The following is a 23,343-nucleotide window of genomic DNA, read 5'->3' on the forward strand; positions in this document are numbered from 1 at the left end:
GGTTTCTTGTTTCAGAGGCATAAATTTTAGGACTTTTATTAAGATGTATTTTTCTGATCCTTCTGTTCCTGTCAACTGTACATCGTACAACTGCATAGAAGAGGCCCAAGTCAAAGTCTGAACAATATGAATATATCAATTTTTGGATCTTTCACATGAAATAGAATTGTGAAGCACAATACAAAATGACCTCGATAATCTAAGAGGCTGGTGGGAATCTTACTGGCTTCTAAAAAAGAATGGCAAATTTTGGGAATTGAGCCTGAAAAATCCTATTGCTTTATCGGCAATTTTCAGTAGTACAAAAGAGAAAATAGAGAGTGAAAACACAGAAAAATAGCAAAAAAAGACATCAATATTTTAACGCCATTACAGCCTTAAAAAAAAAAAAAAAAAGAAACCAAACAAGTTATAAATTCCCTCAAATCCAGGCATCTGCAGTCTTTTCGATTTTCTCAAAAAAAATCCCCTAATGTTTCACAAACTAATATTCAGCAAAATATTATAAGAAACTTCAAAAAGATGACTGAACTCAGTAACTTCTTCCCCTTCCCTTGGAGGAAAGGGGTTTTCACAGCTCTACAAAAAAACCAAATGAAAACAGGTTTCTTTCAGCAAGTGCAATAGTGAAGAAGTGATAAGGTTGTTCTGATAGTGCTTTTAATCATTCACTCAAGTCATACAGCAATACTTAGAGCACCTTCGTTTCATAGAGCTGGTGCAATCTTCCTTTTTCCTGAGAAAGCTGTTTGATTTTATTAGTATGCTTTTCAATTTCTTTGTTTGCATCTCTCACTCTTCTCTCAAGTATCTCCTTTTCCTTTCGGAGGTCAAGTGACTCCTTCTCCCCTCGGACATATTTCATCACCATTGTTTCCTTTTCATGGCGTGCTTCTTCACATTTCTTGTTTGCCTTGAAAAATATTAAAATAGAATGAATTGATCTCTTATTTCATTAACTTTTATAAGACACTACTGGATACTTTCATATTGCAGTACAGTAGCAAAATAAAGTAGGACTCAAAAGCTCCAGTTTTGCAAAGACTAACATTAGATCCCACTTAAGCACTGGAATTTCTCGTACTTCTAACAGTAAATATATACCTAAGCAGCTGCAGCTTCACATCTAAACATCTCAAATGAGTTATCAATACAGTAGTAATTTCTAATATAATCTGTTGTTTCAGAAGAAAAGAAATGTATTTGGCAAGTTCTAGTAACAAAACAATTTTGCAAATACCCTGTACCAGTCCCCTCTCTTCCCTCATCCACATGCCAACTGCACAATCGTTATCCAGTGGCTTATTTTTTAGATGGCTTATTTTCACAGATTCCCCCCATCCCAGCACTAACAAATTCCGCTTCAAAGAAAAGAGAATTAGACACAGAGCTTTAGAATTCATATGATACTTGGCACAATATGATATTAAGAAGGAGAAAAAAAATAAAAATCATCTCAGGTGTCAGTAATACAGGAGACAAAGTAAAAGCTTTGTGCTGGAGTTGAGAAAAATATTAATTTTGTGATAACCCATCTGGAAAAAGCCACTGCTAGCTTTTACCTCCTTTAGAACCAAGATCAGCTTACAGGCAAGGAAAATGAGATTTCCTTGAGGGCTGAATTCCATACATATAAACATACACACTAAAAAGAGTTATCAGGCACTCTAGAACGTTAACAGCTATTTAGAAAAATCACTGATGCCAGTTATCAAAAATACATATATAACCACACGCTAGTAGTTCCAATTTTGGAAAACTTTGCCTTTCTCAGTGATCTAACAACCTAGGGTGCATGTCTCCTACAAGAACCAAGTTTGTTCATATGACATTCAATAATCAAACGTTTTCCATATTACCTGCTCCATTCGAAAGGCCATCTCTTTATGCAACTGCTGAATAGCATTTTTGGCTGCTGCATCTTGAGTTAAAAGTTTGTCTTTAGCAGCTTTCACTTCTTTGTTAAGCTCTTCCATTCTTGCTTCCAGCTAAGAGACAACATTATGATATAATTATAGGGAAAATAAGACTTTGATCATGTTTTGTACAAGCAGAAACATTTCATGCAAAATTAGATGCTTCAACAGATATTTACCTGTATTTTACACTTGTCAAACTGCAACTATCCATATCAGCATCTAGCTTTGCATTACAGTACAAGCACGAAAGATGTCAATTCTCATCTTCAGTGAGAGTGCAGATGCATCAAATCAAGTACAACATGAGGCACAGTAATTTCCTACACAAAAAAATTGGATTGATAGCAAATGCTGAGATGCCAGAGCAGAGCTGGCTCCTCTCTGAAGTTGCTTCACCTTCCACCCTTTTGTTGCTATCCCTGTGCCATATCCTCCACCGTGCCAGCAAAGCAGTCACGCATCCATACTGAACTGGACTGGGAATTAATTCATTGAAAAATAGCTTGGCAAATAAAGAGGTGCTTAGTCATTGTGCTGGCACTTTTTTTAGCCGCCTAGTGAACCAAGTCAGAGACCTGATCCAGCTGAAGAATAATTACCGATGTTCAACTGGAACACTTCCCAGAGCACGTTCACTGCACAGTCACGCAGGTTCAGTAGAGGAAGCAGCAGCAGCAGCACTAGCGCAAGAGCAAGTGGTGGCTACATAAGCTGTAATGCTACCCAAAGGTTGTTCTAATTGCGCCTCAGTGACTCCTCTTCTTCCAGAGGAAAGCCAATTCACCAACGTCGGTTTGGTTTGGTTTTGGGGGGGGGGGGGGGGCGGGGTGGATGGGTTGTAAAAAAGTACAAGGTCTCAGGGTCAGTATCTTACGCTTTTGTGCAATTCCAAACCGCTACATAAAAGGCAAGAACAACCGAAAATGCTCCTGTCACCACACAATTAATTGATCACACCCTCTTCAGCTTTGCAAATAAATCACTGCCCCTATGAAATCAAAGTTTTACACATACAAGCATGCATGTACTAATTTAGAAATTGTAACATTAAAACATTCACATCACAAATGAAAAAACTCAAGTGTTTCACTGCAATGTAGTCTTACTTACAGGTGATATTCAACTACAATATAGAAGTATAACACTCCAAACTAGTATTTTCTGAAATCATCTGCAAGCGTGTAATATCACAGATCCTTCTTATCTGATCAGAAAGCAAAAGAAACTCCCTCACAAATATCTTTTTTTTTCAGAATGGGATAAGGAATTGCTGCATAATATAGCTTCATGAAAACATACAGTGTTATCATGGGAATACAGACAAAAGAGAACAAGTAAGCTGCTCAGACTGGTTTATTCAGGCATACGCAATTCCAATTTGTAACGTAAAAATGCGACTTTTCAATTCCATTTTCAATCACATCATGGATTTTCAGAGATTCTTTGAAATTAACCAAAGACAAAGTTTCTACCTACATCAATACATTCCTCTGGAACACCACAAGCCTGACACGCTGCTTTGAGACCAGATTTCTGTGTGATGCAGGCATTAACAGAGAAACCCGACAACTAGGGTAGTACCACCAGGACTTTGACAAACAGGAATTAGTAATGTAAATGCTACCTCTTGCCAGATTTCTAAGCTGTAATCAGTTTATAAAGGAACTGTAGGAACACTAGTGGATCGCTTTGTAATAGACAAGCCAATGTGATACCTTTTCTTCCCACACTAAAACCAGCTCACACCAATGCACATTCTATTCCTCTTTGGCCTGTCATGGTTCTAACAGTTCACTGGGGAAATGCCTGCATATAGTAACCGATAATACCAAAATGATGTGCAAGACCACAGCTAATACTCTCTACTCTTTATACACATTCCATACATTGTTAACATTTACAACTGTAACACACCCATCCACTTCTATTAGCAGATGCAGTAGCTAACAACAGAAGATGACAAATTAAGAAGTAATTGGCCTTGATAAAACACTTGCCTAAGATCTCCATTATGTCTACATACAAGGAATAAACCATCCTATCACGATAAAAGACCGAACTTGTCACGTTTTGTAAAAAGGTCTAAAAGGTCTTCAACACACGCTGTCTCCAGCGGGAAGCCAAGGTACACATAACCTACCTACCACGGCAGCCACGAAACGGGAACTCTCATGACTTCTAAGAGAAACTTCTAGATATACAACGCTTAAGTGATCTCTAACTAGAAAGTCAGTTTATCCAAAGACATTTTAGACTGTGAATAGTATTTCTTGAAATGGAAGAGCAGATTTATCCTCTTAAAAAGCTTAGGAAAACAAGCACAGGCATTCCTTCCTTCTCCTCTCTGCTATCAAGGACACCTTGTTAAATAGTGGCAACAGTGACACCATATACAGGTGAAACTGTAACCAGCACTTCGGTTTTGTTATCTGTACCTGTTTAATAATGTTGAGGTGCTGCTTTTCTGTTTCTGTTCGTTTTTTCAATTCATCTTTTAAGTTGTCCTTTTCTGAGCAAATTTCCAAAATCAGCTCTTGATGTTTTTTATTTTCTTTTATCAACCTGTAAAGGAAAAAAACCACGAAATTAAGTGCAAGATACTTCAGTACTGTGTTTGTTTGTTTTTAATGTTGAGATATGTGTTTTCTCCTCTTTGGTCTGCAAATTTTATTGGGAGTTACAGCCAGAAACACTAACGAAATTCACAAAAGCCTTACAAAAACCAAAACAGCAGTATGTTGTGCACAGGAAACTTAACTCCAAACCAGCAAACAGCATCATCCTTGTAAGCAAACTGCTTGTTTCCAGTATTTTAGAGTTATTACTGTCCGTGATGAAGTGAGACATGTGGTACCTCTACACAACTACAAGATGTAAACGCTAACAATTTTAAGGTACTTGTAAGACCTTCCAGTCAGATAGCTCCAGCAGTCAAACATCTGCAAACACAGGTACTGCACTCATTTCGTGTACCGGAATGACTCAGAGTACCCCTTGAAGTTCACAACCTGGTAAGAAATGGAACCCTGATTTTCTAAGTCCTAAGTAGGCGTGTAACTTCAACGGCATCCATGCCTTATAAAGTTCAGATTTTTATCAGCGGTTTGTTCCTTTGCAGCTCATCCGTTTGAAGCCTGAGTTGAAGCTGACAAGTATTTAGTTTGACCTTCTAGCACTGCAACAGAAGACAGTTATACATAAAACTCAGAAGTTACTTAGTTAGAACTGCTGAATAAACAGAGCCTGGAATGTATTTAACTGTTTAAAGATACAGTCCGATGGTGGATATATTAGGCCACTAATTGAGTAAATTTGTGGGAGGCATGCACTTACCTGAGCAAGATATTTAAATAACCTTTTACATACATACTTTCATCTTTAGCTCCCCTCCTTTGAAATAAATAAATCAATCTACACAAGCCAGGTTTACAAATTACAAGGAATGCAAAACCATCAGTGAATGACAGTTTACCACTTCTGAACTGTTTTTTAATCTATTAATGAATACTCCAGGATTACAAATTCTTAATCCACACAATTGCTGCTCACCGTTATATCTTAGACCTGATCACAGGAGATAACCGGGCTATTTCCAGAGCAACGTTACAAGAAATTCTGCTGATCATAAACTAAGGGACAAAACCAACCCAACGCAGAATGCTCCTTGGACCAAACATAAAGTGTTCCACAGCAGTTTTTACGCTCTTGAGGCGAGTCCCCAAGAGCCAAAGGGGTGCAGCTGGGGTAGCAGCTGGCAAAAAAAAGAGACCAAAGACATGTTTATAGAAAAAACTTTCTGTGTGTATACATAATACATACTTATATTTATATAAACATTTGCTGCTAAAAGTAATTGGTCCACAGATGGAAACACCTGCCTTTGAGTATCCAAATATCTTGTTCACTTACCATCTCCTGGAATTACAACCATCTACTCACCCACCACTTCAGATTGCCACTCCTCCTCCCCCTTAATTACTGAATTCTATGCATTCCCAAGCTTTTCTGTCATCAACTGACTTTCCTCACATTTATGATTTCTGTCAGAGGTTAACTGGTGCAGTGCAAGAGACACTTTCCCTACTCTGCTCCTGGGCACCTCTTCTCCCTCTGCCTGGTTTTCCCTCCCTTTGATGTCCTCCCATACCATGGTATTGGAGTGCTTTATATGAAAACTAGGACACTCATTTCCAGCTCTGCAAGCAGGAATAAATTTGAAGTTAGAGGCTACATTTTGTTAGCAAAAAAACATTTCTAAAGTGGTAACGGAATATGAAACACTAAGTGGTGAATCACGAAATCAAATAATGAACTGGCTTTTCATAAACATAATATTCTTCACATAGTGTACTGCCTGGTAGAACTATTAAGCCCGGTTTATTACAGCAAAGTTTAGAAGCCATGCATTTCAAAAGCCCTCCTATAAAATGTGGTAAGACAGTAGTTTATTTATATATGACATTTCCAACTCAAATAGCTCTCAATTGATTAGCAACTCAGCTGGATTACGACAGGAGACTGAATACTACTTGAAAAAGAAATAGGTAATTTCAGACTCATAAATGAAATGCACATAGTGGGAGTTAGTAATTATTAAGGTTCATTTCTCCAAAAACATAGATGGACTGAATGAATCCTGGACTATTTTTATATCACCATTACTTTTACAGTATTTAAGTAATTCTAGACATTGGCAGGCTATTCAACTGAACAGTTGGCTATTCAGTTCCTGCCAAATTCCACAAGAATTCAGAGATCTAAGCACATCTATTTATTTGTAAGTACATACCGCAAGTAAAAATAATTCCTCGCTTCAAGAACGTAATTTCAAAAAAGCTCATTAACTGTCCTTAAAACAGCTCACAAGAGACCATGTGTGTCATACCAAAGTGTTGCACACAGTTGCACACAACATGCAAGCAAAAGTCTTCAGTACACACCTCCAATTGTGATGAGCATACTCAAATACTCACTTTTTTATAGTTTGTTCTTGCTCCAGGTACTTATCTTGCACACATTTTTCAAACACGGCCAAGGCATGTTCACCCTTCCGCACACCATTTGGGAATTTTCGTTCCTTTGAAAAATCCGTAGATAAGAGTTCAGACTCTATTTCCTTTAGCAAATCCTCCTGTGAGGAAGTCTCATGTATTGTGGAAATAAGCTTCTTTGTGCAGTCTGTGTCATAAGGGCTTTCTGAATAGATTTTATCGCTGGATTTTTTCCCAAAGTCAGACTCCTCCCTTAGCTCCTGTAGTAGTTCCATTAATGATTGTTCTGTCTGATTCGCTTTTGTATCCCGTCGTTCAAATTCTTCATTAGATATATGTTCTGGTTTTGTGGAGCCTTCTACCTTTCCTTCAGAGCCGGTGTTAGCACAGCAGTCTGCCCCTCCACACTGCTGCTCCTGTCTTTCTGCCAGGGCCCCATTGTTGCTTATGCCAAGAACTGTCGAATCCTGATCCGAGGGCAACAACCTTGATTCCCTTTCCAAGACAGCAGCATCATCTCCAGTGTAACTTATGCTTGAGCAGTCCTTCATTCCAGATGTTTTATCAGACTTCTCATTATCTGGGGACCTGGAAGAGGCATCATCCAATGGATTAACTGGCTCCAGCGTGCTTTGCATTTCTGGTAAATATGCTTCCATCATTTTCCTTTGGAGATCTAGAAGTAGAATTCACAGTACACAACATATTATATTCAAAATCAAAATTAAAAGAGATTGAAAGAGGACAAAGAAAGGCCCCATGAAAGTAAAATTGAAAGGGCAAAAATATTTAGATACGTGTTACGCACAGTTTCTTGATTTTCCAGACTAACTTTTAAGTACATGCTCCACTACAAGTTTTTCTAGAAGACGAGAAATCAAGGATAGCAAACAGGAAGTTAAAAAAAAAAAAATCTAGAGCCTTACAGCTTTCATTTTCCTATATGCTATTTGAAAGTGGTAATATGCCTTGACTTACTCATTTTTACAACACAGGGTGGCTCCCTCATCCAGCCAGAATATACAATTTCCTTACTGTCACGTCCTCACCCACCACCCATACAGCAAAATGTATCTGTACCCAGCAACCTAAGGGAAGGAAGAGGCTGGGGAAGGATGGGGGTGAGAGTCTCTTTTCCCATCTGCTTTCAAGCAGCCAAAATCCCTTGCTGGAAGAGCACAGATGGCCTGTGGCAGATCTGCTCTCTCAAAAGTAGCTTGCAGAGCAAACATTTGAGGAGTTGAAAAGCTATGTAGAAAGTGTTCTTCTAGAAGGACACCATATTGAGATGCAAATAGCCAGAACACTTGTGGAAGAGCCTGGGTATAATGCTGTGTCTTCTTTTTCAGCAATCCCAGATGGTCAGGTGTCTGGAAAGACTGCTGTCATCTTTAGCAAGCACAAGAAGCCCATATATCATTTCCATTACAAGAAATTTATTACAGCAGTCATAACTTAGATGCAACCCTATCCCCTGATCCTGAATAAATTAGACTATTTAATAACAAGGCTAATTTTTTGTTTATAAATGCAACTCTGCTATTCCAACAATTATGTCAAAGGAAGCAGTAACCTTGCCATGTTGCAACACCAAGCTTGTTTTCATACTTGCTTTCTCATTTGTTTAGCTTTCTCTTGGGTCACAGAGTCCGAGTCATTCAGCTACACCCTCTAGGCCCTGCACTTTGACTCAGTCTGAATGAAAACCCTTTCTGCTGCTGTGTTTCACTCCTCCAGAGCCCTGCCTTATTAACCAACACTTATTACTAAGGCTTACGTTGTTAGAACAGAGGGATACATAAATCCCATTAGGTCTCTGACTAATTGCTACCACCATCACCTTTTGCTATTACGTATAAAAATCAGGTAGGGAAAAAAATGCAGCAGCCTCAGCCCAGCTGTTTCTACCAGGAAACACCATCAAACAAAAAACCTTGCATCAAAGGATTTCTGCTTAGATCAACAATGGAGCCAACAAATCCATCTACTTGGTTTTTGCAGCCAAAACAATTGCTCTTTTGCGAGCTATCTACTTTTTGATAACTTCTGCTAGTAATGAAAGTTCACAATGTACTACTGTTATTCTAAAATAAAACAAAACAAAAAAAAAGAAGCAACACCCATGGATGATCTCAATCTGCAAGCAAAGACAATGAACATAACGGCAAGAAAAGGCGTTCAGTTTGATAGTAGCAGAACATACTAGTTCCTGCTTAATTAAAAAGCTGTTAGAAAAACCGATGTTTTGAGACTGGTGCATTTAACACATTCAATAACCACAAGATAATTTGCAAATGATGCAGTTAAGAGGGAAGAGAAATTCACCTTCTAGTATCTGTTCCCTCTTGTCACAGGTACCTTATAATCCACACACTCAACTGTAGAAAGAGAATGTATTAACACAAAGTGGAGGTATGATTTCTTTCTATAGCAGTTACTCCAGTCTAAGTTCTTGCTGATGCTTTGTCTGGAATGATTAAGAGGGTTTTTTGGCTCATTTTAAGCCTTTTCTAAAGTACTTTCTAAAGTGTTATAAAACCCAAAAAATATGTAGTAGTTTGATGTATTACTGGCTTAAAGCTGCACATCATTGCCCAGCTGCTGCAATTCACCACTCCAAGAAAAGAAGTGGTAAAATCAGACATGCGAACTGTCATGCCAGTTACCATACCTGAAATCTCCCGTCCAGTCAGTAAACTGGATGGTATTTCTCTTCATATGAAAATAACAGGCAAAAAATATAGCCCTGTTAAGACAGCACACTGGGAAGGATACTTTTTCATCTTGCTGTGTTACTTCCTTCTGGAAATAAGACTGAATTAGTAGTTGAGAGAAAGATAAATCTATGGGGAAGCAGAAATACAATTATTTTCGTAATTCAATTAGTTGCAGAGCAATAAAATGCCTCTACCTCCATATCCATAATATCTTACATTTAATATCAATCGTAAATAAAGCATAGGTTTTGTATCAAATGAATGAGGAATTTGAATAGTGACTATACAAATCAGTTCAAGCATTAAAAGTAAATTATGATGATTCTGTGTTCCCTGCAGACCTAACCTAATTTTCAGTGGTACCCAGAATACAATTTACCACATTAAGAACGTTCACAGCCCTTCCAATTCCAATAGATTTGGGCAGATAGAGCTAAAATCCAATGTATTTGAATCTGTTCATGACCCGAGCAGATTTTTTCTCTACTGCTTCTGGATAGTACTAGTTTTCATGTTCCAAGTACTAATCTTTAAACAGAAATAAAACTTCACAACTTATCATAAGACCACAATTTATCTTCACATCAGAAATACTCACACAAAGAAATTATGTGAAGCAACTGTCAACGCAAGTTCATCTTGATATTCAAACGTCTCTTAAATACCCAAAGTTTGCTGTGCCTACCTCAGACAACTGAATATAGCAGATACCTCCGTTATAAGGCCAGAGACGGAAAACTAAAGAAAAGCTCCCGCTTCGTAAGCAAAAGGTTTTGTGTAAAAGTAGCTTAAAATGATCAACATTGCCAGCCCAGCAGTAGCTAGTTGAAATGAAACATGCCAGTATGTGTTTCACATCAAGCATACAAATACAGCAAGTCCCATATAATATTTGGACACCAAGATACGTATTTGATAGCAGCTCCATGTCTTTCCAGATTTTATATCCATCTTATCCTACCTGTCCTTATAAGTAACTCTCCCCAAATCAGGGAAGTAATAAAGTTACGATAGCACTCTGTTACTAAGCTATTTTGTTTTCTTAGTGCATTATTTTGTGTCTTTTACGATGTCTTCAGAAAGCATCAAAAGCAATCATAAAAGGCAAATCCTGACTCAAGCAGATCAACTGTTTTATGTAATGATATCTCGTAAATGCATCAGACAAGCAAATCATGGTAGGTCAGCACACAGTACTTGAGTGATAGCAAAGTTCCAGGTGAGCACTGGCTGACCTTCTTGCACTGCTTTGCTAAGCTTCTACCTTCAACCATTTCTGATGCTTCCCCAGGGTTGATCATCATCTGAACAGCATGACAAGAGTGCCTTGCTCCTCAGTCACCTCCACGTGATGTTTCCTTTCCCTTCTGCTGCATATGCCACAGGAGAATGTAATCACTACCAAGTGAACTCAAAACGCCCAGGGTAGGAACTTCTTTAAGTACCATCCTGAGATTAGCCCAGCCCAAGCTTGCCGGCCTGCATACCTTGAATAGCAAGCCACCTTGTGAAACTGTCAGACATCTAGTGCGGCTTGTGGAAAGCTTTCTGTCACTGGCTTATAGCACTTTCTACTGCTGTGACAGGACTCTCAGCATTCACACAACTGGTTTGACCAGTCCTCCTCCTCTGTTTTACAGGTCACAATTATTTTGACACTAATGCAACTTCCCCACATTCCTGCCCCTACTCTAAAGCGAAGGAGACAGCCGGCTGTGTTTCCCCACAATGCAGTAATACAAAGCAAAGCAAGTGGAAACGCATCAATTCAAAACCTGGTGATGTGAGCAGCAGAGAATGAGGAACACGAACACAGCTCAGCCAAGTTTCCTTTACAGCAATATATAGTCAAGCCGTACCCTTCAAAAAACAAAACTTTGGGGCTTTTCTGGGTTTGTTTGTTTTTTTAAAAAAAACCAAACACCCAGGCACTGTTTTTCTCATCATAGATGTATTCTTCAAAGAAGCAAGGAGCTTGCATACTTTTCCTCATTATCTCGTGGTATTCACAAAAATTAAGTTTAAATCTGCATCAGCCTATATTATGTCCATTTTAAATACCACATTAGTAGTCGGAGAAGTAGTTAAACTGCAGCCAGAGGACATAAAACATTAAAGGCTAGTACTGGCAAGGGTTGCAACCATTTTTCATACTACTGTAACTGAGATGTGCTTATCTGCTAAATTGCTGATAGCGCAACCGACTGCACTCAAAAGCAGGGAGTAGAAAGCCTGCTCATTCAATGAGCGGCCAGCACGCCAACTTTTTAAGGCAGAAACGCCTCACAGGTATGTAAAGGAAAAGCAAAGACTCAGGAAATAATATCTTTTTCATCCACTTCCTTTGTTACACAATAGAAACATCCTCTATTAACTGCTAATCAAATGACAAAAATAAGAACAAATGTGGCAATCATTCATTTAAGCTCATCAATGAAGCATGATACAACGTAAGTATTGATTTTCTAGGAAGAACATCAAAAAACTTGATACATGGTCCTGCAACACACCAAAAAAAGAAGAAAAAGTACTTCTAGCTACCTTCAACAGCAGTCATCCTGAGTGTTTGTTCAGCCCTGGCCTCAGGGGCTATTCATAGATAATGACGTTACAAAAATATAAAAAAATCTTGCAGAATCATTGCATATAAAAAGGTAAAACTTGCAGATGAATAAAATGTACGAGCCACTGGAATTTATCTGGGTATTTCCATTTACATTCTATTGTCCGCAAGTAATCTATCCCAAGGTTTAAAATTACTTAATTTTTAAGTCAAATAATGTTTAATACTTAGCTATTTTAACAGTACTGACATGCTCTGGAAACTACCAGTACGTAGGACAAAGGTACTTGTTCTACTAAATCATTCAATCTGCTAAGAGGACAAGTCAAGTAACTTGTCCTTACGTAAGATTTGGTATCACTCTTGCAAGCTGAGTATGTACTATGCTACATCCTGTTAGTTGGATTTCTGGAATAGAAATAATAATGTCTCTAATAATGGCACTACATCATTAATATGATAATTTGGGTTATTAGGCACTTGTTTATAATTTAATTTTTACAGTGAAATGAAAAGAGAACTTCCAGAAGAGCCATTGATACCATGTTTGAACATGAATTTGACTGTTTATTAATCCAAGATTTATTAAACCACATAAAATAACTGCGTAAGAAGTATGTGATAAGACATTAATATTTAGTGCCTGGACTAAAACCATAGCAACTATCTGCAGAAATAAAAAGCCAATTAGCAGATAGAAGATACATGCCACTAATTTTAAAAGCTCCTCCAATTCAAATTTTGATTTTAATACAACTATATATTCTATTAAATTTGGTTATGAGAATTAATTTTCGCATGCGATAACGAAGTAAGTTTAATTATTCTCATTTTAGCATCACCCTTTCATGTATACCGTTAGACATGACATCAAACAGAGATGTCACAACACAAGCCAGCAATGGATACCTTCTAGAGGTACAATTCTAGAAACACAATTACAAATAAAAAAATACTTCAAGCAAATACCTACACCGCACCACCACACTAACTCATCTATTCGACTTCACTGGATGAACACTTTGTCTGAAAATTTAAGAATTCTATATTTTTCTGTATTAGCAGACAGCTAAGACCTACCATTTTAGAATCGAAATTTAAGCCCTTTCTCTTCTCTTCTTCCCCCTCTTTCTGCCCATTACCCACTATAAAGTGAAAGAAAACACTGCAGTAAAGGTGGAAGACAGAGGGAAGGTAAAAAAAGGGAGTTTCAAAGTTGTTCCTTTCCATACACGCTTTACCAGTAAATTCTCACTTCAGAGTCTTTTCACTGGCATGGAGAGAAAAGCAGTTTCTCTAACAGTCAATCCTGCTCTTTCCTCTGCCAAAAAGTACATACACGCTTACTTTTTAAGGAAGCTGTTGACACCCTTATCCCTGGCTGTCCATCAGGTTATCCACTATGCCACCTGAAAATCTTCCCCCCTACTCCAATACTGCTAATTCCCAGCCACTAGAAGGTAATTCATGATGAAAGCAATTCCCTGTATGCTTCCTACTGTCACAGATCTAATTAAGAACATAACCTTTCCCAGCTACAGCCTGCTATTCTGTTATTACAGGCATGCACTGAGATTCTGGTACATTTTAATTCAATATTACGCCATTTCAAACTGCCTGTCTTTTCAATCTTCTTATGGTGCACAAACAGGATTCTTTTAAATCCCTGACAACAAAGGACTTTCCTAAGCAAATGCACTATTAATGCTAGCTTTTAATTTCATAAAATAGATAGCTTGACCCAAACTATCAACACTTACGTTGTAAATAGTCGAGAAGGAGGAAATGACTTTGTTTCAGCCAATTTCAAAGTACATGTGAGATGTCATCTAAAGAAACATATCAAATGACAACTATAGGAAGCGTTTTCTGAGGTGTGGCTGCCTAGAAGAATTCACTAACAACAAAGAAAAAAAGAAAGCGTGTGCCTTGTCACCTAGTAACTATCACAATGGGGCTCTTTTACAATACACAGATCAAGGAATGACAGAAGTGTGTGCCTGGGGTTGTTCTGTAAGCAAAGAGACTGACGGTCAAGGTCCCAAGAAATAAAAATCACTGCTCTAAGAGAAAAAAATATATTTAAGCTACAATGGTTAAACATACTGTAGAGAAAGGGGCAAAAAAATAAAAGGAAGGAGGGACTAATGCTTCACAGGTGTGTGCATATATAAAAACTTGTTCTAACCAGGGTGGATTCTAAAAGAAAGTGAAGAGCATTGAGGTAAGTGACTCTGAGGCACAAAACCTTCTGAAAGGGAATAACAAGAAGTTAATACAGTAAATGCAGTTCCCTGGGCACCAGGGATATTCAGCCATCATATAAGGGCCAGTAGCAGTCAATTATGTCAGTTCCTTTCAACAAGAAAGGGTTTTGCATCATCTTTGGGTAGATGTTTTTTGCTCATAGCTGTGCTCTTAGGAGAGACCTTGTAGCAGAGCCACTGATAAAGACGGAATCGTCTACTCTCCAAACAAGTATACATGCAATCCACAAAACAGTGAAAACACAGTTCTTACATCATCAGCTAAGACCATTGATGCTCTTCACCTCTGGATATGTAAAAAGTATCCAGGCAGGTTTTATAGGATACAAAACAAGCTCATTTGTAAACAGAAGTACAATGTAAATTTACAAAACCATCCTCTTTCCCCTTACATTTCATATCTGTCACAGCAGAATACTCAAATTTCCTTTAAGTAATAGACCAAAGTCTCAAAATGACCCAAAGCTGCAATACAGATCGGATGCATTTCAGAGAGTAGGCAGGGGACAGGGAAAGGAGTGACGAAGCACTCCATGGCTCATGGACAGATGACCCCAACAGTCAGCAGGGTCCTCAGTACCATGACCAGGCAAGCAGCTAAGTGACAGAAAAATCTGGTGACACCAACACAAGCAGTTCGAGTTGCGAGAAATCCCTACCACTCTTACATGGATGCCACCTCAGCACTCATATAGTTGCGTTTCCGCTGTAGTCTGTGCTGCAAACTTGCTAAGGAAGCACTGCATACCTCTAAACAAAGTCCACGTGTTACAGGAAAAAACCTACCTAGAAAACAAGCCCCTTGAAATTGCTTCAGAGCAATTCTCTTTACACTGTAATTTGAGATCCTTATTTCCTGGTGCTTTCTCAAACTGTACGGGATCTGTAACTCACAAAATTGCTGCTGCTCCTCTTTATTTTGTCTTCAAGATGGCCCCTTCTCAAGATAAACTCCACTAGAAATTCACCATAAAAATCTAAGCAAACACCCTTAAGCAGTAGGGTGCTCTGTAATACTCACTAACCTTCCATATATTGGTTCTGGTTTCTGAACTCATGGCAAACTAGAGTAAATTAAACTTCATTTATCTCTTTTATTATGCAATTCAGGTTTAGCGTACAGTTTGCCTTGTCAGTTACTGGGAGAAGGGATAATGCATGTCCTTTGGCCAGCTTCTTATGAAGATAGCTAGAAAAGGCCTTTACTCTTAACATCCTCAACCTGCCCAATGAAAGCAAATCACTGCTTCTCTTATCTAGTACTAAGCCGGAAGACCTGGGCTGCACTACTTAACTCAACCAGCTGTCTATCCCAGGCGTTGTGGTACCAGATTCCAATTTATTTCGCAAAACACCTCTCCTCCTCTGTGTCCTCCTCTTCAATTCAACCAAAACCCACTCACTTGATCTATGGGTTTACATAGATTTTTTTTTTTTCTATAGCAGATCCCAATGTTGTGGGAGTGAGTGAGGAAAGAACAGCTTCATTTTGATATTGGAGGTGTCAGATACAGACACTTATGAATCATTCCAGTTTTAAAAAAGCTGAATTTAGGAAAGTGGACGTACAGCTTGCCTACATATTTAGAAAGTTATTGCTGTTATCTCTGTATAACCCAGCTGCTAGATGAACAGAAAATTCTATACCCCAGTTAAACCGGCTCGAAATTTAATGCTTTCATGATGACTGTGCTGTTTGTTCACCTGCAATTCTCCGGACAGCAAAGTGAGCACCAAAGCACCTGAAACTCTAGCTGACCTAAACACATACCAAAAAACCTGGTTCCTCTATTTTCATTACTCTAGCTTTCTAATAGGTCTCTAAACATCAAGAGGTCTGTTCATTGATATGCGTTATAGCTAAAGGTTGAAATACTACCAACTTAATTGTGCAACCTTTCAAAGCTGTTCCAATAATAAAAATAATAATTAGAAAAATGACACATAAACACACAAGAAGGCTACTAAAAAAATACAAACTAAAAGCTAATTCTAGGATTGGCAGGGCTGGAAGACAGGCTTTTTTTTTAAAAAATGAAAAGCCTCATGGAACTATAGCTACCAAAGAAAACACTGATTTTTATTTTTTTTCTGAATCAGCCCAGAGTAAATTAAAATGCAGCCATGTAAATTTCCAAGAGGAAATTGCATGCATTTTACAGCTATTTTGAAAATTCACACTTGCATCCCAAGTCCCATTGTAATACACTTTGCCAATATTCCAGCCCTCCAACTAGCAATTAAAGCTCTGAGCAACAGCCCAGCCGCACCTCCTGACACACACTGCTCTCCTGGGCTCCGCTACAAAAGAAACCTCCATTACGTGTCTTTACACCGGCCCATGTCTTGACCTGAAAAGCAAGCAGCACTAGAAGCTTCCCCTTCTTTAGCAAATACACAACTTGTAGATGAGCTGGAATTTAATCTCTTTTTGCTAAGATGGAATCTAGCATTTACTTTTGCATGCAACCTAAGACTGATTTTTAATCCAGTAATACTGAGCAATATGTTTCAAAACATGCCTTTTTCCTGACATGATTTTCAAAGATTCATATAAAGAAAAGATCGGCAATGTCCTAAATCTATCCTGAGATAGTAGGTTCACACTCACACCTTAGAAATTGTGATTCAACAGTAACTGTGATTTTAAAAAGGAGTAATATGACATTATAGTGTACATGCAAATGCATAATCAATACGTACTCCACCATTTAAACAACTCTGCCTCTTATTCACTCGTGTTAAGCACATGTAATATTAAATTTCAATCCACCAATTGATTTTTACAAGAGGGTTATTACACTCAAGCAGAGTATCAACCCAGAAGCACCTCTATTCATGTAAGCAGCTACTGAAGCAAAGGCATATATGTAGCTAACAAAACCACATTTATCATTTATACTTCAATAATATGTTGGCTTTTACCCCAACCATTGCAGTACAGACTAAAGGCTCCGGTAAAAAGATTTTTTTATATTGCCTTACCTTTCGACTCACGCATCTATGAAATTAAGTAACATATGACTGAAGTTTCAATAGTCAAAAGGCTTTTCTCAACAAAGCTCTGATGTTCATCAGAAAACACCAGCAAAAGCAGAAACTGCACTTCAGCACGATTTTAACAGTTCATTTACAGACCCACTTCCCTCTTGCAGGCTCCTGGGCAACAAAAAGACAGAGTCCAAGTGATTTAGCCAGTCTTCAAATGCAAATGTTAACATGAGATGGAACATAACACAGTGTAACACTGGAGATGAACTTTATTTCAAAGAGTTCATTAGGATTTATTGACTGAAGAATACTGAAGAGAATGACAGTGATTTGTAGAGTTTTCTTGACAATTCCCACACATATGAAGCAACCAGCAACCAAAGCAAGTCTAACAAAGTTACATGCAAAAAAGCTTCATAAATGCCATAGCATTTATTAGGAAGACCATAATTTATTTGTCTGAACAGTTTGTTCTACAAAGGACTACTCCTCTACTTTAAATAGCATGCTACAAAATATTCTATTAGAAACATAATCTTAGTTGAATCACAATCGAATAATAAGTACTTTCTATTATCTTTAAACAGATAATCCTAAACCAGAGACATTAAAGTAACAATTAACCACCAGACAACTGTTAAAATCACAAAGCTGCCAACTCATTTCAATTCAGGTTTAATTTCCAACCTATTACACTTGGGTAAAGATGAAACTGTAGGCCAGCTTATATGATACCATATGTACAAAACTGCTAAAGAAATAACTGATTTTGGGGTATAACAACATTTTTTCTTCTTGTAGTTGTGTTGTTCATTGTAAACAATGTCTTCAAAAACTTTTCACATCTTTACTAGGCAATAATCATTGTGTGAGCAAACTAAAATGCTTCTCCAAGTCAGTGCCAACCTGTCATTGCACTAGAACTCTTGTAAAATTTTACATGACAATAAGACTAAAAATAAAATGGAAGAGTAATCTTACAGTTTGCCTTAGCCGTTAGATGTAATCTTGATAATACTTTTCACCTAAACTAACCTGAACAGACTGAACACACCTTTCTACTTCACTTGAGTCAGGTTTTTTCTTTTTCTGAAGCAACGTATCCTCAGCTACTGCCTACTGCTTTCCTGTTGTTTCCAATTAATACCCAACTTAATTGTATTTTGCCTATCTTTCATAAGAACTCCATCACAAATGGCTTTCCCAGACTAATCATTACACCACCAGATAAACTCAAATCCTACCGACAATTCTGTTTTCAACTGAAGTTCATGAAGAAATTAGCCTTCAGCTGAAGTCCTGTTCTATGTGACAGGATACAAAAAGCAGCTCTACTGTATACCCGCTGTGTAGAGGGACAAATCGAAGATTTCAACTTAATCGAAAAGGACTGGGATAGAAAGGTCCACAAAGCCAGATCTTTTACATAAATCTGGCATGAGATGTATAAACACGAAGCCAGAAAGACTGTTTGAAGTGCATTTGGTTACATCTCCACAACAGAGCAGCAAGCCACCCAACTCTGGAAGTGATGAAACACAACAAAAAGAGATGAACTGGACTGAAAAGCATCACAACAGTTAAGAAAGCCAGAAAAAGAGCATCTTAAGAAGAGATGAAGCTGATCACCACTGCCTGTATTCCATACAAAACAGATAGAGGGTGGCCTTGAAGTCTCATAGACTGATGGCCTTCCTGTGTTTATAGATCACACATACAGGAAACAAACACACTTGAGTCCCACCTACACTGGCTCTCCCAACATCAATTCAACTGTGTCTAAGAGCCAATAAAAGATAGTGCTCTAATTCAGAGAAAAGATTATTGGGATATCACCTAGTATTGCTGAGAAGGAAGATGCAACATATTGTGGTCCCATCTACACAGAAAAGCCAGCGGACTGCAATACAGACAGGACAACCGTGACTCACAGTACAAGTAGTAAAGCTGGCCGTGTACTGGGACACCGAGTCCTCTAGCTAAGGCATAACTTGACAACAGCTCCCTGATTGAGCTCACACAAAGACTTGCTTTGATGCCCTTGCCTGAAGGGAGGGGAGCGTAACAGTGAGTATACACAGTGGGTACTCTCAGGGTTTCCTTGCTTTCATCAGTTTAATACTTAATCTCGAATATTTTTCTCTTTTTTAATCTGACTTTATATAAACACAGATTGCACAGCCCCATGGCAGTGCCAAGGTGCAAAGCTCAGCACTTCTACCAATTCTTTTAACATGAGTCAAGTACTTTAGGAGATAAGGTTTACTCAAACTTCATCTTTGCTTTTCTTTGCTTATGCGACAAGTTAGATAGTTGAGCAATATTCTATGAATTCCTTCAAGGCATCACTAGGTTTCCTACCAATCTCATGCAATTGGTTAATATTATGCTCATATTAACTCCACATATGGAGTCAAGTAACAGCACAACTCCAAAATACAATTCATCAGTTAAGGTTTAACGAGCGGGACTGGATTTGTTCCCATCACAACACAAGTCATGGGGTACACCTCAATAGTGTTATTTTTTGTCATACTAATCCCAAACGTGGAAGTTTAGGGGAAAGCAATATAGTAGCAACAGCATCCTTTTACCGTGAACTTCAAATGAGACTTGGATAGTTAAGGGTTTATGCACAGACTTGTAATCTTCTGCTAGTAGAGTGTCTTCAGCACAGAACAGCTCTTACTCTTCAAACTAAAGAAAACCAGCCTCTCCTTCAGCAACTGATGCAATGCCAGCAACGGCAGTTCTGTAGTGTTTCAGGATTTTAGCATCACGCCTTCAACTCCGCTTACAACCAGGCTAGTACCAGCCAGTTAGTCACTACCACTGCCCTATCTGCATTCACGTTCTGACGCTGATAAAATCACCTGTGCAAAGAAGAACATTTTAAGGGAGGGGAAGAAATCAAAGTCATGAATGAGTTCACAACCTGGACAAAGCATACATTCTATGACAGGTCTTCTCCATCTACAACTAACTCTCATTCACACTACAAAAGTGAGAGCACTGGCAGACCTTCTTACAAAATTCTAGTGTCATAGTATTGGTAAGATATGCATCTTCGCGTATTTGGCATTGAAAATTCCAGCATATTTGCTATCAGTGGCTGTTTTCAAATGTTGTTTCCAGAACACGCAACATGGTTGTAGAATTCCAACCATGGCATTATTGTCTGCCTGACCACTACATACCAAAAAACACCATTCATGAAGATGGTAAGGTTCTACTGTTTTCAAACCTGATTGTCCTACGGAGTTTCTCCAGTATCCCTGGAAACAAACAAGCAAAAAACTTCAGTGCTTCAAGGATCTGAATGAGTCACCTGTAAGCTCTACACCAGACTGACTTCTGCTAATTAATGTGAGGCAGTATTATATACAATATTATTAAGTATAAAAAAAATAATCAGTAACCCCCATACTTCTTAAAATTAGGGTCATGATTTTCTCCATTCTTCTGACACCGATTTGGTTCTGATAAGATTACTTTTTTCACCCCCAATTGGAGGCAGCAGGGCCTTGGTCTATGACTTTAAGATAAAAATTATCCATAAGGCTTTCCAATATTGTTTTTGGCAACAGGAAAATAAGTTCAGAACAAGCCAACGCAGAACTGTGTACAGGATATTGCCTCCTGGAACCCCCATGTTAACCAATTACTGATTTAACATATTTCTCCTGCCTAATAACACTACTAAATCCAGAAAAACACTTGCTTCTTTCCATAGCTCTTTAAAAAGCCAGCCTTGGGAAATTCAGTATTAGCCTTGGCTAGTGATAAGCAACATAGCTGCTAACGACGACCAAAGAAACCACTCTCTGTACTTGGTTCTTCAGTCCTTTTCTCAACACTTTGAAATAGCAAAACTCACAATATCAACAAACATCTGTCAACAACCCCCAAATCAAGTCTTATACAACAACAGAAAATATAGTTTTAAAGCCAAGTCAAGAACAGATGATTGAAGAATTTCAGAAAAAGTTTCTTCTTTTCAAAGGCAATGCAGAACAAGATTACTTCTCTGTATTTTTCATAAAATGGATGACCTTTCAAACTGACAGGCTCTTGAAACATCTTCAGACTTTCAGTTTCTCATACTTCCAGAGCTTAACCATCTCCTCCTAAAGTCAATGGCAACATAAGCATTCATAGCAGCCAGTGATTACATTTCCTTGCCAGTATAAAAATGCAGCTGTTAGCTTATGCTGTTTCAACAGTTTCCTTATACAACAAAACATACTGGGACACCGGTCACACGTAGATTTTTAGTGTATTCTGCCTGCAACATTTTAACTTCTGAAAAGCAGTTTTAAAGAAGATAAAGCAAACCAACAATGAAGCCGGATTACCTTCTAATCTTACACACAGATTTCAACTCTGCAAGAGATCCTCTCCTGGTCCGCAGAGAGTCTCACTGGAAGGATACCCGTACCAGACTCACCTGTGCAGACTATTTTCCAGGACAAGAGCCAAAATCCGCAAGCCTACATCATAATCACCTCGCTGAAGTTGCAGTAAAGCCTCCTGCATTCAAGCCTAGAAGGGCAAGCAGCTTTTGCAAATACCATCTGCAAAAACAAGGACACGTACTCTACTGCAACGCTGCAGCCGGCTCTAAAAAATAACCTTCATACCGGTGTAACAGTGGCTGGGTTTTGTTATCAAATTATTTAACCGCATAGCGAAATCAACACACAACCAATGAAAGAGGACAACCTAGTTAATGAGGTGGAGAAGAAAGCTGTCAAGAAACAAAGAGACCGGGAGCCAGCGCAGGAGCCGGAGGCACCCCCCCGGGAGGTCCCGACTCAGATGGCGCCGCTGACAGGACTTTACCCCCCCGGATCCCGTGTCCCTTCGCCCCTCTCCTCCCCGTGGAACCTCCGCCTCACCCACAGACCCGGCGGGACCGCTGCCAGCCCAGTGTCCCCACCTGCACACACACATCCCCCCGCAGGGCGACGGGGCACCGCGGGAATCCTCCCCTCGCCCCCGCGGCCCCTGCCAGGCCGGCGCGGACACCTCCCCCCGGGGTTCACCGCCCGCTGACTCCGACTACGCCGCGGGAGGCGGCTGAAGCGGCTCCCTGGCACCGCCGCCCCCCTCCCGAGCGCGCCGGGGGCTGCCGAACCGCCCCGCCTCACCCCGGCCGCCGGTGCCCCCGCACCGCCCCCTCAGGGATCCCGGCAGCGCCTGCGGGGCTGAGGGGAGCCGGCAGCAAGCACCCACGCACCCGCCGGCCTTTCCTCCCGCCTGCCCGCCCTCCGGCGCCGCCGCTCACCTGCTCGCTACGAGGCCGGTAGGGACGGCGGCAGCTCCCCCATGGCGGCGGCGCGCCCCACCGGCGCGACCGTCCCGGCGAGCTGACACATCAACAAAGATGGCGGCGGCGGGCGGCGCTCCGGCCGGGAGCGGGGAGGAGGCGTGCCGGGGGGCGCGGGCAGCCAGCGGCCTGCCCGCAGCAGGCGGGGCCGTCACCCGGCCGGGGCAGAGCGGCCCCCGGGGGCGGCGGGGCGAACGGGCGCTGCCCTGGGCTACCGGAGCGAGCACGGGTCTCCGCCTTCGGAGGAAATTCCCCCACGTGTTGACGGTAGGCGCTGCAGCCGGCGTCCCGGAGGGGCTGGGACATCTCCCTCCCCGGAGGTGTCCGAGGGAGTGCGGCCGCAGCCCGCAGCACCCCGTGGTGGCGGCGCGACCCCGCTCGCCGCCTCCTCTCCCGCCGCCGCGATTTCTCCGTGGAACACAAAGCCTCTTGGAAGCGCTATGTAAATGCCATTTTATTTTAATAAAAAATAAACTGAAAAAAAAAATACGTTAGCAGAGAAGCTGTTAAGTGAAAACATTTGCATTTATTACACCAGATCAGGTGAAGTAAATAATGGCACCTTT

The 23,343-nt window shown here is 39.9% G+C and overlaps 1 protein-coding gene across 5 annotated transcripts in view; it reads right to left on the reverse strand.

Annotated features, from left to right (window-relative positions):
- Nucleotides 1–22,865, reverse strand: part of CCDC186 (coiled-coil domain containing 186) — a 39,273-nt gene extending 16,408 nt beyond the window's left edge. Inside the window, exons 1-6 of one of the 5 annotated variants that reach the window (XM_074590781.1) lie at nucleotides 22,736–22,845; nucleotides 21,896–22,022; nucleotides 6,893–7,586; nucleotides 4,355–4,481; nucleotides 1,860–1,988; nucleotides 701–913 (exon numbers count right to left, since the gene is read on the reverse strand). In XM_074590781.1, the coding sequence (XP_074446882.1) occupies nucleotides 701–913; nucleotides 1,860–1,988; nucleotides 4,355–4,481; nucleotides 6,893–7,572 (1,149 nt within the window). In that variant the 5' untranslated portion in view covers nucleotides 7,573–7,586; nucleotides 21,896–22,022; nucleotides 22,736–22,845. Of the gene's footprint in view, nucleotides 1–700; nucleotides 914–1,859; nucleotides 1,989–4,354; nucleotides 4,482–6,892; nucleotides 7,587–17,442; nucleotides 17,617–21,895; nucleotides 22,023–22,387; nucleotides 22,561–22,735 lie in introns of those variants that run through there. The other 4 variants (XM_074590782.1, XM_074590778.1, XM_074590780.1 and 1 more) reach the window with 4 other exon arrangements.
- Between the last annotated feature and the right edge of the window lie 478 nt (nucleotides 22,866–23,343).

The sequence above is a fragment of the Larus michahellis genome, chromosome 6 (assembly GCF_964199755.1).
Source record: "Larus michahellis chromosome 6, bLarMic1.1, whole genome shotgun sequence".
NCBI lineage: Eukaryota > Metazoa > Chordata > Aves > Charadriiformes > Laridae > Larus > Larus michahellis.